The following is a 17,954-nucleotide window of genomic DNA, read 5'->3' as shown; positions in this document are numbered from 1 at the left end:
TAGGGCTACAAAAAATTACTCCTTTGACTTAAATGTAATTGCACCATTAAGCTGCTGCTGAGAGAGAGCTGTAAGACAAGACTGAAAATGGTTTTGTGAAACAAAGTAGTGCTTTGTCTTAAAAGGGTGGTAGAGCTACTGGCAAATTAATCCTCACACGCTCACTTGAAGTAGGCAGGCATTGCTAGCTAATTTCACAGGGTTAGCAAAAAGATCTGGAGAAGGAATCAAGAAGCTTAGCAGCCTCCTGTGACTAAATGCTATGTGATATTTTTCCTTTCTGATCTCTAATTAATACTCTGCTAAAAAAATAGATTATTTTAATCATGAGGAGAGAGGTTTCCCTGATCATACTTTTCAGGCTTGCAGCAGTCACTTGGGAAGCTATTTTTGGAAGCAGTGAAAGCTACTTTGAGCCAGAAGCCTTTATAGATAGGAGCTACAATATATGAACAAATCCAAACTTTACCCTTGCGAAGCCAAAAGCAGAATTGTTTTCAAGTAGATGCACAAGCCCATGTACGAGAACATGACCTTTAGTCACCGATTTCGCTTTTGTATTCTTCGCGTGTTGGACTGATTCATGTTTTCCAAACTACTTGCTCACAGATGTGCAGAGGTTTAGTCAGTGCACCGTCACCCACCTCACCGTTGTCCCTATGCCCTCCCACCCACTGATGGGAGTAGGGAAAGGGGAGCCCACGGGAATCTACACAAGGAGCTCCACAGTTTCCACCTGCTTCTCTGCCAACAACCTGATGTGGAGAAATGGGAGTACTGGAACTAAGGAAAAAACACAAGTACATCCACAGCATTGGTCTATTTAAAATAAAACACCTTAGGAGAAAGGGGAAATTCGCTATTGTAATAATGCTGTTCCAGAGTCTTAGGACTATTGCAGCACTAGCTCTCAACATTTTTCACAAAGAAGGTAACATTATTGTAACATTATTCCTAGTTTATATGTAACAAAATTCAGCCAACAAGACTGAAGTCACTTCTCCAGCACCTCACAGTGATGGATGTGGGACAGACCACAAGTCCCTGAAGCTGTAAGTCCATACTGTATTCTGCAAACAAAGTTTGAGTTTCTCATCAGTCCATACTGTATTCTGCAAACAAAGTTTGAGTTTCTCATCAGGACATGTGCACACTGCACCCGTGCCCAACAACAGCAGAGAAGGATGTGCCAGATTTGGGCACTCTCCAGCTCAGCCTGGTAACGATACAGTCACACCAAGGGCTCCTGTCGTGTTGTCCCGTGCACTCAGCACCTTACAGAAGAAAGGCAACATAGCTGCGTGGCCAGCACGTATGCTGTATGTCCCTCGGTGACCTGTCCTTACCAGAGGTACCTTTGTTCCATTGCCTAGTGAAGAAAGCTGGTGCTGGCTCTGAAACTGTAAAACAGCAGTTCCCAAAGGAGGGTTGCGAGTCTGACACCACAGTGAGGTTTGCAAGTGGAAAAAGATCAAGAACTGCTGCTATAAAAAGCTTATTCTTTCAGATCAGGTCAATACCTGGTCTACTGCTGTCATTGTATAGCTTGAGAAGGTCACTTTGCACAACAAATTGCTATCAATCAGGCAGATTTGCCCTGAAATATATGTAGACCAGGAAGAGGATGGATTCAGCAGTGTGCAGGACAGCACCTCCAGGGAGCAGGAGAAGAAAGGTATGATCAGTTTCTCCCCTCGCTGTTCACTGTGTTAGGACAGCTGCTGCAGGCAAACAGTGGCTTACTATTGTCTCCTCAGATTTTATTCAGCTTCCTTGAACTGAAGAGATACAACCTCCTGATGACTTCAGCATGGTCATGTTCAATGCAACCAAACTGCTAAATAATCATGGCAAATGAATCACACTGGTACTGATTTAAAACCTCTGCCATTGTAGTAAAAAGTGCAAATCCCTGGGGGATCCTAATGACTCCTGAAGGCTGCCTGTGCTTGCCCGTATTCAGGACTGGGCTGTGTCAAGGGGTCATCAGTTTGTAGTTATCAACAAACCACTGAAGTTGGCTGGGCTGCTGTGGGAACGGAACTCATTTTCATTGGTTCAGAGCTCTTAGTCAAGCACCCTTAAATTGTTTAAATAGCCCAGATGGGACTCTTCGTTGACAGATCTGAATGGTTTCCTGGGGATTACGGCAGGAATTCAGCCAAGGACATCCTTTGTGGTTTTACAAAGTGAACCTTTCTGCTGAAGTCAGCAGTACCTACTGTTAGGGTGTGAGAGAGTGTGATATTATCTCTACTGCTTCTCTCCCAGCAGTCGTGGTCAAAAGGCAGTAAAAGAATTTGAGCTGAGGCTGAAAAGGAAGGTGCTAAAAGTGTAAAGTTGCCCTTACCTGCCTCCTTTATGTGTTTGTATACATCATCCGAGCCAGCGGAGGAGTACGGGATGTCATCGTGGGCTACAAAGTCAATCTGCCAGTGAACAGAAGAAGAATCACATGCCACCATCATTGAATTTTGATTCAGTGGGGGATCATTGTGGAGGACCATTTCTTTTCTGAACTTCAGCTGACTTGCTTTTGACATTCTCATCCTAAAGCGATCACCTAGAATATTACACTAGATTTAGACCCTCAAGTGCTGTGTTGTATGATCAAGTATGAAAGAACAGAAAACTTGTCTCCAGAAGCACTCTGGCTGTATGAGATTTTCTACAGAATATAAGACACCTGTTCCTGCTTTATTGCTGCTGGAAAAGCCAAGTCAAGTGGCAAAGCCTTGGCTTTCAAAACCATGGAGCCAGGCTTATTGATTCTGCCTCCTTAGAGCTGTGCATATATACATGTATACCTAGTACTGTCATGCTGTCCTTTCATCACCCAGTGATGTGGACACTAAAATACATCCTAGTTAATTATGCTTTTGTTAAGATTTATATATATTGCAAGACAGGCAATAGCACGTAAAAAATTCTGTCCTGCCTTTTAGAGGACACATGATATTTTTATGTGTAAAAGAAACGTGCTTTTAATTCAGGACTTTAACAGGACTTTAGTCATTACGTGAGAACTTTGCTCGTTCATGATCTCCTTTCCTGAAAGTCAATTTGTGAATAATTCCTTAGTGTTATTTTGCCATTCAAAAATCCCACTAGAGATATTATCTCAGCATATCGAGGAAAAAAAGGCAGGACAAATATAACATTTTCGACAAAGATGGAGGCAAGCAATGCCATGTACCTAATTTCAGTGACTGGAATTAACTGAATTAAATAATTTGCTCCAGCTAATAGAATTTCACAGACTTGCTGTTTATTCTCAACTGTCAGCCTACAAAGGGGAAGGGAGAGATAAGGGGAGAAATGTACCTTATGTTTTTCAAGGAACTCAGGTGTCAGTGTCCAGGGTGCATCTCTGATGACCTCATCCACATAACGACAGTGTCTGAGGGCTTCATATCGCTCAGTTTCATTCATCACAGTGAAGCCTTTGAATTTATGAGTTAAATCATCACTGCAAACTAAAATATGGAAGTATCAACAAAATGGCTCCACACTCAGTAGAATTAGCATGACCGGGAGTTGATTATTTCCTGAAAACTCCATCAAGCACTTAGTTATGAGCTTAGCTAATTTTGGGGTGCTTCAGGGCGTCTAAGAGTTCTGCTCAGGGTTGGCAGGTACAACCATAGACTTCTGAGAGATCCTTCCCTTTCTGGAGCTGCAGCCAGAGCCCAAGTGAGATACTGTAGGGACATCTCAAGTGGTACTATATGCACATGTTGAGGTAACTCAAGCCCATTATAAGCGGGGATTTCGTGGGCTGTGAAATTTCAGGGGTGATGGATAATGCTTCAAAAACAATAAAAAAGTGCAGTGTCAGCAATGACAGAGTGCTCGCAAATGTCATGTAACACAAAACGGTCAAGGCAGGAAGGAACCAGTGGATATCACCTAATCCACCCACCCTTCTCAGAGCAGTGTCAATCACAGCAGGTTGCTCAGGGCCACATCCAGTTGAGTTTCCAAAGTTGGACATCCCTCATCCTGTTCCCACTTTTTGTTCTTATGTAAACAATGCTCTAAGTGATGAATTTGCCAACAAAGCTCTAAATCACAGTAGAACAGTTTCTCGCTAAATAAACACCGATGGAAAACAAGTCATGGCAGATTTTATAGGAATCTGTCTCTGAGTTTAGCTTTGAGTTCAGCAGGAACTTCAGCATGGAAAGAGAAGTAAGGCTTCTGCCATGTTCAAATGGGAAACTGCAGAAGGAAGCCCCATGGAAAGGACTGGGAGAAGCTGTATGCTCTAGTGGAATAAGCAAGTCCAGAAACCCTGGTACCCAAAGTACCAATACTTTGTCACATTGCTTTTAAAATGAGGTGAAGCACCACCCATGTTACCAGAGAACTATAAAAGTTAGATATTATCTTTCTACCCACATAACTGTCCTGGTTTTGGCTGGGATAGAGTTAGTTTTCTTCCTAGCAGCTGGTATAGTGCTGTGTTTTGGATTTAGAATGAGAAAAATGTTGATAACACACTGATGTTTTAGTTGTTGCTAAGTAGTGCTTACACTAAGTCAAGGACTTTTCAGCTTCTCATGCCCTGCCGGCAAGAAGGCTGGAGGTGCACAAGAAGCTGGGAGGCGGCACAGCCAGGGCAGCTGACCCCAACTGGCCAAAGGAATATTTCATACCATATGACATCATGCTCAGTATATAACTGGGGGGAGTAGGCTGGGCGGGGTATTGCTTCTTGAGGATGGGCTGGGCTTCAGTCAGCAGGTGGTGAGCAATTGCATTGTGCTTCACCTGTTTTGTATATTATTATTATTATTATTATTATTATTATTATTATTATTATTATTTCTTCCTTTGCTGTCCTATTAAACTGTCTTTATCTCAAGCCGTGAGTTTTACTTTTTTTCCCCTCAGTTCTCTCCCCCATCCCACTGGGGGTAGGGGTAGTGAGCAAATGGCTGTGTGGTGTTTAGCAGCCTGCCAGGTTAAACCACAAGAATAACATTGCATAAAACACAGTGGCCTGTCCCCACAACTATAACTCTGTCCAATATTATAGCTACGATAACCATTTGACACCCCACATGGAACAATGCGATACCCATTTATAGCTGGGTTGACAGTGGTTGTCCTTCACTGCAGGTCAAACCTGTCACTTCGGATCTCAATTGTCTGTGACACTGGGACAAACAGAAAATGTACTTGACAAACGATAAAGCCAACGTCATTAGTGCTGCAGGGAAGTGTGAGAGCAGCCCTACAGCTGCTACTTCTTTCTAATTTGAAAACATCAACCTATCAGGCAAGGTGCTGGCAAAGATGCAGTCTTTTTTGAGATCTAAAATGGGTATTCTTGCTGTGATGGTCGTTAAAGACCTTTAAAGTAGGAAAAATGAGGAAGGCTTAGATAGCCCTGGAGTTTGTGCAAAATTCAAAGCCAGATAATAATATACATATGAATATCAGCTAGGGAAATGCTACTCTATCCTATTATGTCATGTTTGATGCCTGCTGACAAGAAATTTAATGGAGATCAAAGTATTTTCAGTAGAAAGATCCCTTCTGAGATTGTATTTATTTTTATTTATGGCCTTTATGTCCTCTTAAAGCTACCCTCTCCTGGAAGAAAGGGTCTACTAAAATTACTGGAAAATAGTAATTTTTGCTTGAATTCTGTAGAAAGGTTTGATTTCATTTTTTGATTACTGTTTGTTCACGTACAGTGCAGACACAATAGCTCTGTATTTCCTTTGGATTCTGTCATTGCGGTCTAATGACTGATTTGGGAAGGTATAAACATCTATTAATTTTTTTTTTTTCTTAGCTCCAAATAATTGTCTTCACAATGAGAAATAAAAAGGGTTGGTTGTGGTGCCCACAAAGACACAAGACACCAGTGCTTTTGCAGCACAAATTGTATGTGGGTGTGGAAAGGTGCCTATTTTTTAAACGTGCTAAGATGTAGAGTGCCTTGCTGGGAAGAGGTGCTGATGAGTGCTGGCTGCTTTGTCCTTCACTCCAAAAATAAGGGCAAAGTGAAGCTATGCCATGAATTTCAAAGGAGCCAGGCTTTTGCCCCAGAGCTCCTTCCCTGATCTGGGACACTCCCTGCTCTGTTAAAAGCAACAACAAAACTTACAGTACTTGCATTTTTTTAAAACCTCACAGTCTTGCACCTCCACTAGCTTCTTCTGCAAGCTATCTGGCTCAGCAAAGAGAGTCCTAAATGTTTCCTTCATAACAAAGGGATGTCTCCTTTCCCTCCCAGGAAGCTCCATGGGAATTGCCACAATAAATAAGAGTAAAAACCAAAAAGTGTGTTTATGAGGAGGTTTTGCTTTTCCTCTATGTTGGGTCTTTTTCCCCTCCCTTTCAACTGATTTGGGACAATGCAAAATAATGCATCTTATAAAGTGTCTGAAGGTTGCATTCACATTTGCTTTACCATCACTGCTGTAAGCATTTGAGCAGCTGAAGGCTGCTGTGAAATGTTTATGCGAGGCATATCTCGAACCCAAAGGTGCAAGAAAACTGGAACCAAAATGCACGTTTATGAGGCGTCACGAGAGCAGGGCTTGCACAGCCAGCGAGGTGGGACACAGACACCCTCCAGTGACTCCTCAGGCACGTACCAACTGCTGAACAGCTGTTAGCCAGCCGCACAGCAACAAAAGAAGATATTCACGGCAAAAAAACCTGATAAGAAAGTAACCTGCCTGGGGATACTTGTGAGCTGAAAACTACATTCAAATCATGACCTACATTTGGGTCTCCAGTGATAACAGGCTGAATTTAGCTTCTCTGCTGATGTTGAAGGCTGGGTCTGCACACACAGTACTGACCTGGCAGCCAGGAGACCGTGGGCTGTGCCTGGCTGGCGGAGGGACCGAGGAACCAGAAATAAATGAGCGGTTGATCTCATTCACTCATCTCCATCTTTGAACAATTTTTGAGCGAATAACTGAAAAAGGTAAATTATTCATATGGAGCTATTCTAAGCTCAGAGTCATGCAGGCACCTGCTTTAACTAGAATGGGAATTGTGCCTGTGCTGCTCAGGGCAGAATTTGACTTTTACTTTAATTGATGCAATTGTAAGACGTAATTCAAGGCAAATCACCTATAGAAAGCCCCCAGAGTGAAAGTAGCATTCAAAGTCACAGTGTATAAACAGCTGGGGGTGCGAGCATGGCAATAACTCTCTGATACTGAAGCACAGAAGCAAAAATCCAGTGCAATAAATAACTCTGATCTTACCTCCTACTAATAAGTAGCTATTCGGGAACAGAGTTTTGGCTTGCATAAGAGCTCTAGCATGCCCAGAGTGGAAGAGGTCAAATATCCCATCTGCATACACTCTGACAGGTCTGTCAACTGTGGAGAAAGAAACACAACGATGATTTTTCAGACCCCAAACAAGTTGCACTTAATTCTACTGGACAGACTTTTGTTCCCAGATAAGATGATTGCAGAGATTTACCCCAGTTCTGATGTTCAAAATGCACCACGGGTGAATTCGCAGTGTTTTATCCTGCTCGTTACTTGTTCTCTCTATTCTCTGCTGGTTTCTCTCAGACTTAGCCTATTTATTATCATCCATCATTCTTGTATTCTAATTTAGCAAAAATGTCATCTTCCTGTCTCATTCAGAGTTCCACCATATGTCTTGTTCTTTTCTCTTTGCCTTTCTAGTCAGTTCTACATTCTGGATTTTTTCAAATTTTTCCTTATTTTTTTCTCATCATCTCCCTTTTCCTCCCCTCTTGTCTGTGACTTTCTTTTTTCCACAGCTTACTGCTGTAAAAATGCTCCACATAAACCTTTCACATCCCTTTTTTCAAACTCTGCTCTTCTCTCTAACGAGCCTATCATTTCTTTCTCTGACCAGCCTCCTGCTATCACCCTTATAATTCTTGCTTTCTGTACGACATCTTCAGCAGCAGCCTCCAGGTAGAAAAAGGACTTGCTTTACCAAATGACACGCCTGACAGCTGTGCCACCTCCAAGCAAAAGGACAGCGGAGGTGTCTGCTGTCAGGACATCCAAAGATCCACAGGAGAACATTGTTCCTTGCAGAGCTGACTGGAAAGCTGTGGCTTACCCCTATAAAGTGTACATACTTTAAAAGCTTATTTTAAATAGGAGAAATAAGTTTATGAAGGCTTTTTTAAAAATAATCTCTTGGAATTTATGGAGGGTGAAGTATGTATTTAGGACTTTATGTCATCCAGTTTCCCCAGCTCAATCACAAAGGTAGGTCTGGAAAAAATGTCCAGATAAAGAGTTCCGTAATTGGGCATGGTTTCTTTTCAAAGGGCAAATGGCCTTTAAGGCCACTTAAGGTCTGACGTGATCAACAAAAACATCAGCAAAAGAAGAGATTTTCCAGCATACAGAGGCAGTATGGGAAGAGAATCCAGGAGGTAGCCACGACATGACACAATTTTCAGGTTGGTTGGAGTGGGCTGGCAACCCTTCATTCCAGACATCCACGAAAACATCATACTCTAGCTTGAAACATTTTATCCTGTTGTTTCTCTAGCAGAAGATAATAGCCCTCTAGTTACTGGTTTCTTCCCCATTACCTGGTAGTAATGGGGAAGAAACACCAGGCCGGCCTTTCTGCTTCCAAGCAGAAGGCACCAGTGAGCATTGACAGACGTTTGTAAGGGAAAGCCTGTGCTTTGGTCCCGTGGTTCCAGCACCCATGGTCCTGCTGATGTTGCTCTCTAGACATACCTGGTGTTCCCAGGCGGGCTTGTGCAATGGTTAGCTTCTCATGGGGGGCTTGGCACTGACAGCTTGTTTCATCTGCAAATGGAGCAGGTGCCGTCAAAGTCTGGAAGGGGAGCAACGCAAAGAAAGTGAATTTATTTTTTTCATCAGTTAAAAAAAGGACTATTAGTTACTAGTTAACTATTACTATTTAACTATTACTAGTTAAAAAAGAACTATTTAATGATGGCAAGATGCTGTAACCGGGCTTAATACTGTTTTTTTTCCCCTGAGGATCTTTGCTTTTTGGTGACCCCTGAGCATACACAATTCACGCAAGGGAAAATGATGAGGCAAATAAAGCTTTCCAATCACATAACGCAATTTACTTCTTTGTCTGCTGAGAAACTCAAGCACTTCTGAGGTAGGTGCAGGTACCTAATTTTTCTTTTGCAAGGCAAAGTCAGGTTTGATGGCCCAAGCAGGTTAAGCTTTGGTTTGGTCTCAATGAGTTCAAAGGCCCAAGATGCAAAATGTGTTGTGTGTAAATAATAGCTGGAAAAACTAACTGGGATTTAGAAAGCTGCAAATGGGCCATCTCCTCACAAGCACCATCTCCCACTGACAGGACATCAGTACAGATGACTGAGACTACAGGTTGTTTTGTTGTGTCTTTAATCAGAACCTTGGATAATTTTGAGGAGCCATTCAAAATAAAGCCAAAACTGCCACCAGAAGTCTCACCTAACTAGAGCTAACTGAGCTGCAACTCCTTTCTCTGGTCGGACACATACTGTGACAGTACTAAAATGCTTGAACTGTGATCAAAGCACCACAAAGGTACTTGCTCTGAAGAGCTTATAACCTAAAGATACAAGAGAAAGAGTGAGGATGTGTGAAGAATGACGTGGCGTTATCTGTCAGGAAACTTGATTGCAGAAATTACTTTTTCTGCCCATGCCTATGTAGGAAGTTATCAGCGATCAGAACCTCAGATATTTATTATCTGCCATATGGTCTGATATGAAAAAACACACTTCTACTGCTCTTGGCTTGAAATCTTTATGAAATCATAGAAATAGCAGACTACCATGAGCTAAGTTTTGGTTTGCTTTGTTTTTGTGAGATGAGGTGGTAGTTGAGACAAGCCGAAGGAAATCTATCCCTTACTTTGCCTCCACCATGATTTAGCTGGGACCTCGTGGCCTTGCAGCAGTGGCTTGGTTGGGTTTTGACAGTGACCACGCATGTGATGTACAGTTGTCATACCAGTTTGAGTGCCCACTGTTGATTGTAACAGAATCTCTCTTCCCTTTTACACTTTTTTTCAGCTTTTAGATGCTGAATGCTTTATCACTGAGCATTTATTTTCTTTAGCATCCCTGAGACACTTTAAAACACGTCATGCCTAATTGTTGCTGACCTCTGGGCTCACTGGCTTGTTGCACAGAAAGCTCAGAGGACAGTAGAAAAACAGCAACAAAGACTTAAAGATTCATATCCAGCTCTTTCTGCTGATTTACTAGCCATTTTGTTTACCAAAAGCATTAAAATTTTATATAATTTCTTTTTTTTCTCCTTCCATTTTTCTTTCCTTTTTTTCACAATGATGTCAAATGTTGCAGGAAATCATCATCATTAGTATCTTAGTGATGAAAATCACAGCATCTCTGCAGAGACAGGGTTAAAATGGAGAAACTATGACCAAGTCCAAGTTTCAGTCTGGGTTTCATGGACAGGAACTGTTCATCGGGCCACCCATGCCGCACAGCGTAGAACATTACACATAATCACACCGTGCCAGCTCCTTCCTTTATTTTCTAAATACTGTCTTTTTGCTTCTGGCTTTGTGATTGCTGTGTGCTAACCTGTCTTTTTATCTCCAAGCAAGGTCAAGTTACATGGCAGCCCATACAGCCTGGTTCCTGCTGGGATAAAGAGGAAGGCAGAAATGTTAAAACAATAATGGCTATGGTCTGAGACCTGCAACTGGTAATCAGATACTAGCTTGGCAGAGGCTGTTTCCTTGGAGATCATTTGAAGAAAATAGGCCTGGTTTGCAGCAAGATTTTTTTTTCCCACAGTGGTGCTTTTTATCCATGTAAACATCTTTGCAACACCAAGATTTTTCTTTTGGTCTCTGCTCTATGAAGAACCACCTCTATTAGCTTCCCATCGGTTCAGCTTTTGCAAATGCTCATCATTAAAGCTCATTTTATGGCTGAGCGTTTAGAACCAGACTTGTCGACATTCCTGTTAGTCTGTGACCTGTCAGTTACTGGATATGAAAATACATTAAATACAATGGATTAAAATCAGCAATATTCTATCAAAGAGAAGCCACATAGAGAAATGCATAAATACGATGTGCTGACAGATCAAATGAAATACAGCAATAGCTTCCCAATTAGGATCCAATATTATTTCATTTTATCTGGCCTAGAAAAAATGTTGCTGAGCTTAACAAAAACATGAGTTAAATAAGATGAGACCATTTAGTTTGTATGTAAGAGCATAAGAGAAAATATTTCAAGAAATTATTAAAAACCAGAAATACTTTATCAAACCTCTTTCAGTTTGTATATAATTACTTGTATTCTTTCCAGTTTCTTGTCAGTAATAACTAGAATCTGGAGAAGAGAGCAAGTAATAAATTACTTTAAAATATAGCAGCTTTTTCATTTTGGTTAATCCATTAAAGTACTTTGAGAAGTTCACTATAGTTTTGCCAATAATCAGATCGTTAGACAAACTACTTCATGCAAATGTACTTCTGTCTTTCTCTGACACATTTTTCCCTTCATCTGTGCCTTCATTATCTTCTAAGCATTTACATTTTGCAATTACTCAAGCAAGTCAAATTAGCCTCATATTTTGGACCAAGGTAAGCTTCTATCTGCATCATCCTGTAGCAGGGTGCTCTATAGCCTAAGTGTGAGTTCAGTGATGAATTATCTCATTTTGTTTGTTCAGCACCTGCCTCCTCCTTGTATTATTTGATATTCTTGTACTGGAAGCTTCAGTAAATTCATCCATAGTCACCTGCTCCTTGCCTCTCATGATTTCATAGTCCTCTTTCTTTTCTCCCCTCAGTCACATTTTCCAGGCTGAAGAGCTTTACCCCAATTATTTGTTCCTTGTATGGAAGCTGGTCCACAACTTTGATTATTTTTGTTGCCCTTCTCTGTAAACTGCAAGGTGGTTTATACACTGTTTGAACTGATAACTCTTCCAGTTTCTAAAGCTTTACCAGACAGGAATAGAAATTTATTTACATGATGCTCACACTTTGTGGTTATCTTTGATGACATAAGCACCTTACACCTGGTGTCTGTAAGGGAGGCCTTACTTTCATTTAAGCAGTCCAAATGCCACATCTGTATTAATACGTGGTGTCTAGAGAAAGCCTATTACGTGTCATAGATGGAGAAGTCATTGCAATATTAGGACTTGTTAGTGATATTTACTTCAGAAGATATTAAAACACGCTTGCAATACAAGTCCTATTTCCTGGGAATGAAGACGCTCCATTCAATTATAATTAAATTCACTTCCTAAAAATGAACGTATGCAAAACCATCATATCCAATAACCCTTGCATATCAGAAGAAGTGACTCGTTCTATGACAAGTTTAAACAGTGTCTTACTTACATTCTCACAAATTTGCAAAATAACTGGATGATGCTCAATAAATTTCAGGAAATTAAAAGATGGAACGTAGGTAAAGGGATGCTTCCTAGCAAATGCCTCATGTGGCGGCAAATGTGGTGGGTTGACCCTGGCTGAGGGCCAGGTGCCCACCAGAGCCGCTCTATCACTCCCCTCTTTCATTAGACAGGGGAGAAAAGGTACAATGAAAGAAAACTTACGGGTCGAGATAAGGACAGGGAGAGATCATTCTCTAATTATCATCACAAGCAAAACAGACCGAACTTAGAGAGGAAATTCATCTTATTTATTACTAAGCAAAACAGAGTAGAGCAATGAGAAATAAAACCAAATCTTAAAAACACCTCCCCCCACCCCTCCCATCTTCCTGGGCTCAACTTCACTCCCGGCTTCAACCTCCACCCCCCCCAGCGGCACAGGGGGACGGGGAATGGGGGTTACGGTCCGTTCATCACACGGTGTTTCTGCCGCTTCTTCATCCTCAGGGGGAGGACTCCTCTCATCGTTCCCCCGCTCCAGCGTGGGGTCCCTCTCACGGGAGACAGTCCTTCACAACCTTCTCCAACGTGAGTCTCCTCCACGGGGTGCAGACCTTCAGGAGCAGACTGCTCCAGCGTGGGTCCCCCACGGGGTCACAAGTCCTGCCAGCAAACCTGCTCTGGCGTGGGCTCCTCTCTCCACGGATCCACAGGTCCTGCCAGGAGCTTGCTCCAGCGCGGGCTTCCCACGGGGCCACAGCCTCCTTCAGGTGTCTCCACCTGCTCCAGCGTGGGGTCCTCCACGGGCTGCAGGTGGAATCGCTACACCCCCTCATCCTCCCTCCACGGGCTGCAGGGGGACAGCCTGCTTCACCATGGTCTTCACCACGGGCTGCAGGGGAATCTTGCTCCGGCGCCTGGAGCACCTCCTGCCCCTCCTTCTGCACTGACCTTGGTGTCTGCAGATGTTCTTACATCTTCTCACTCCTCTCTCTGGCTGCAAAAGCTCTCTCTAACTGTTTTTCTCTTTCTTAAATATGTTATCACAGAGGCACTGATGGGCTTGGCCTTGGCCAGCAGCGGGTCCATCTTGGAGCCGGCTGGCATTGGCTCTGTCAGACACAGGGGAAGCTTCTAGCAGCTTCTCACAGAAGCCACCCCTGTAGCCCCCCCGCTACCAAAACCTTGCCACGCAAAACCAACACACAGGTCCATTTGCACACAGTAACACCTTTATAACCTGCAACTATATTTAATGAGACAGTAGCCCAGAGAGGAGACTACAGTGTGGTAGGCAGCCCTGAGCTGGTTCTGTGGCTGAGACACTTTATGAAGAAACCCTACATGACAGCTAGAAGCAGCTTATTTTCAGGTGTATCTTCATGCTGCCTTTTTATTATCACTCTTCATACTCTCTTAGGCTACTGTAGTGATTTAGCTTAGCTGCTAGTCAGCAGATAAACATTCATAGCTTATGTTTCCAATGGATTAAAAGGAAAGTGGTCAGTGATTTGTAGAGGAACAGGACTCATACCACTGAAATTACAGGTCAAAAGCATGAGCACCTCCACGCTCTGTTTACAGCATGCAAAAGGAAATAATTAGTTGTGTTATTGTTTGTTTGTTTTCTGGGGTTTTTTTTGTTTGGGTTTGGTTTTTTTTTTTACACGACAGAAAGCATGACAGAATTATTTTTTAAAATGGGCAAAAATAGACCCATCTATGCAATAGTGCATCTGCCATTACAACTATGCCTGCAGGGTAATTGCATGCAACATGTGCTAATGGAAGGAACTACTTTTTTTTTTTTTTTTTTGCACAGCTACATTACCTCCCTCACCACATGACACAGACAAAAACGTTGTTCTCTTGGTAGAGCAAGTAGCTTTAATGCCATCTAAGATTTTGCCATCAACAAAGGTCGAAGCCAATTTCAGATCTTGAACCAGTACAGCTACTGAGGCAGAACTTGGTAGAGCAGGCTGGGCCTGTGCTTATAAAACAATTAAGCTGGCAGGCAAATTCTGTGGGAGGTCTGATGCTGTAATCTCCTTTTATCTCAGAGGCGGAATTTAAAACAGATAACTGATTTCACTGGAACAAATCATGTGGGTAAGATCTACTCATATGAGGAAAGATTATTTTGGGAACCGGCTCCTGATGTTGGCAAACAATAATTACAGAGCAGGAAACACTGACATCAGTTTTAAGGAACATTTAAGAGAAAAACACTTCCAAAACTCTTGAGAAGGAACTAAAAATACATGCTGAGTTTTTGAAATTTTAATACCCTTTGCAAGTTGAAAGACTATGTTAAGGACCACCAAGGTCTTCTCTTAGAGCTTCAGGAAGTGAACATTGTGAAAAATGAAAATCATGTTGTCTCATGTATTACTTTTAGTAACCTTGACCCAAACAGGTAAATTTATGGGCAATTAAATTGTAATTCAATGTTACTGGTGGGTGCTTCCAGGTAAACTTTTCACAAACAGTTCCAATATTAAGGCATGTATCAAAAGAAAATCTAGTCTGTTCTCCCATAGTTCTGCTGACTCAACAACGTGGTTGTAAACTAAAAATAGGGCAAAGTAACCTAATAAGAATAATAACCGTAGAAAAAATAATTTGTTTGCAAGCATTCCAAATTGCCTTATTCTCAGTTGCTGTTTCTGGGCTTTATCTTAAATCAAATATACTTTGCTTGTCACTAGTATTAAGTCAGTAACGATTAAGTGCAAGATGCAATTACAAATTGAAGATATAATAGAGGAAAAGCAGCTTCCACTGCCTTCTCAAGAAGCACAATAATATATATATGTAGAGATTCACAGATTATGAAACTAGAATACTATTATATAATCTAGTCCAATTTATTTCTTTTTTTAATGGTTTGGGTTGGAAGGGACCTTAAAGATCACCCTCTGCCATGGGCAGGGACACCCTCCACTAGACCACGTTGCCCAAAGCCCCATCCAACCTGGCCTTGAACACTTCCAGGGACGGGGCATCCACAGCTCCTCTGGGCAACCTAACACCCATTTCATTTTCAAGACCCCTGCTTGACAGCCATGACTTTTGACTAAACTGGAACACGTTATTTAGAAAATAAAATCCATCCTAGAGGTAGGATGGGCTCCAAGTCAAGCAGAGCTCAAGTGAAAGAACCACTGAGGAAGAACTTCAATCTCCTTGAACACCAGCTGGAAAAGAAATGTGACCCTTGGCAACTTACCCACCTAAGCCCGCTCCCCTGGCACAGCTGGAAGGAGCACTGTTGTGGTGGGTTGACCCTGGCTGAGGGCCAGGTGCCCACCAGAGCCGCTCTATCACTCCCCTCTTTCATTAGACAGGGGAGAAAAGGTACAACGAAAAAAACTTACGGGTCGAGATAAGGACAGGGAGAGATCATTCTCTAATTATCATCATGAGCAAAACAGACCGAACTTAGAGAGGGAATTCATCTTATTTATTACTAAGCAAAACAGAGTAGAGGAATGAGAAATAAAACCAAATCTTAAAAACACCTCCCCCCACCCCTCCCATCTTCCTGGGCTCAACTTCACTCCCAGCTTCAACCTCCGCCCCCCTCAGCGGCACAGGGGGACGGGGAGTGGGGGTTACGGTCAGTTCATCACACGGTGTTTCTGCCGCTTCTTCATCCTCAGGGGGAGGACTCATTGTTCCCCCGCTCCAGCGTGGGGTCCCTCTCACGGGAGACAGTCCTTCACGAACTTCTCCAATGTGATTCTCTTCCATGGGGTGCAGACCTTCAGGAGCAAACTGCTCCAGCGTGGGTCCCCCACGGGGTCACAAGTCCTGTCAGCAAACCTGCTCTGGCATGGGTTCCTCTCTCCACGGATCCACAGGTCCTGCCAGGAGCTTGCTCCAGCGCGGGCTTCCCACGGGGCCACAGCCTCCTTCAGGTGTCTCCACCTGCTCCGGCGTGGGGTCCTCCACGGGCTGCAGGTGGAATCGCTACACCCCCTCATCCTCCCTCCATGGGCTGCAGGGGGACAGCCTGCTTCACCATGGTCTTCACCACGGGCTACAGGGGAATCTTGCTCCGGCGCCTGGAGCACCTCCTGCCCCTCCTTCTGCACTGACCTTGGTGTCTGCAGATGTTCTTACATCTTCTCACTCCTCTCTCTGGCTGCAAAAGCTCTCTCTAACTGTTTTTCTCTTTCTTAAATATGTTATCACAGAGGCGCTGATGGGCTCGGCCTTGGCCAGTGGCGGGTCCATCTTGGAGCCGGCTGGCATTGGCTCTGTCAGACACAGGGGAAGCTTCTAGCAGCTTCTCACAGAAGCCACCCCTGTAGCCCCCCCGCTACCAAAACCTTGCCACGCAAAACCAACACAACTGTGTACAAGCGACTCAGGTAGGACTCATTGAAAGAACAACCTGCAGCTAAGGTGGCATGCAGCCTGTGAGCCTAGATGTCCTCCTGTCCTGATGGCTAGAGACTTAGCCAAGCTGTCTGATGTTCCGGCACTGAGAAGGGATATGCAGTATAAATAAGTATGCAGGATAAATAAGTATGTGGCTCCTTCAACAAGGCCCTGGTTATCAAGCGGCAGCTGGCAGACACCATCGCAAAACAAGGACGTTTCAATGGGACTGCAGAACCAAACTGGCCATACTGCATTTGCATCAAAGCTGAATGTCAGGTGCTTGCTGGACCACGAGTAATGCTGAGGGTTGGCCGTGATTAACAGACCAAAAATGTGTAACCGCTGCTCTAATGCCACTCTGTGTTTTATTGATCAATCCAGAATAACGTCAGTTGATATGGTCTAGATTTCTAATAGTCATGTCTTTTTACTTGTACATTACTGTACACACCTGATGCACGGCTAAAAGGACTTCACTTCAGCTTTAATGTAGGCAAGGACTAATCTACTGAAATCAACCGAGTTATAACTAAGCTATTGGGTGAATTTGCTCCAGTATTCAAACTCTACTTCTGCTTCTACATAAGGCTCTTAAGGTCTATCAATTATTTCATGTCAGACATAGGACAGCATTTTGTATAAACAGTTACTCAAAATAGAGCTATGTTGAAGCAAAAAAACCCCAATTTTTCCTGCCACACAGGAGGCACGTGCTCTCTGCAGATCCCCAGGTGGCAGGCAGAGGCACTCTGGGAAGAACTATTTTCCCATAGGAAGCGCACTGAGATTCTCTACCAGATCCCTGATTCATCCAGTGCCTCTCACAAGAGCTTTTCACCTTCTGCCATCTGTCTACGTGTGTGTAGGACAGGAAAGCAGATTACGTGGAAACAAAGGTATAAGCACATATTCGGATAGACAGTTCTGGTTGCATTGAGTGTCTGTGCCCGATCCTGGATGTGTGGCTATATGCTACACATAATTCTTGCCCATGTAGTTAGTATTTGGCTCCTAATTCTGTATTTCTTCTGCTCCACATCCATGTATGTGTTGGGTTTCTTTTTACATTTTATACATATGTTATAATGTCATTTATGTTTTTGAGGAGGGAGCAGAGAGAATCTATTTACAATGGTTTTCTACTCCTTTTTAAAGATATGATACAAACGTTCATAGTAACAACAACAGCACAGTTTAAGAAATTGGTAATATTCTCCT

The 17,954-nt window shown here is 43.0% G+C and overlaps 1 protein-coding gene across 4 annotated transcripts in view; it reads right to left on the bottom strand.

Annotated features, from left to right (window-relative positions):
• PCYT1B (phosphate cytidylyltransferase 1B, choline) overlaps nt 1-17,954 on the bottom strand; it is a 53,037-nt gene that overhangs the window by 11,802 nt on the left and 23,281 nt on the right. For all 4 annotated transcript variants that reach the window (XM_075774857.1, XM_075774859.1, XM_075774849.1 and 1 more), the window contains exons 2-5: nt 8,721-8,820; nt 7,239-7,355; nt 3,325-3,476; nt 2,351-2,429 (exon numbers count right to left, since the gene is read on the bottom strand). In XM_075774857.1, coding sequence (XP_075630972.1) covers nt 2,351-2,429; nt 3,325-3,476; nt 7,239-7,355; nt 8,721-8,820 — 448 coding nt within the window. The remainder of the gene's footprint in view (nt 1-2,350; nt 2,430-3,324; nt 3,477-7,238; nt 7,356-8,720; nt 8,821-17,954) is intronic.

The sequence above is a fragment of the Balearica regulorum genome, chromosome 1, assembly GCF_011004875.1.
Source record: "Balearica regulorum gibbericeps isolate bBalReg1 chromosome 1, bBalReg1.pri, whole genome shotgun sequence".
NCBI lineage: Eukaryota > Metazoa > Chordata > Aves > Gruiformes > Gruidae > Balearica > Balearica regulorum.
This window is presented reverse-complemented; position numbering and strand designations above follow the sequence as displayed.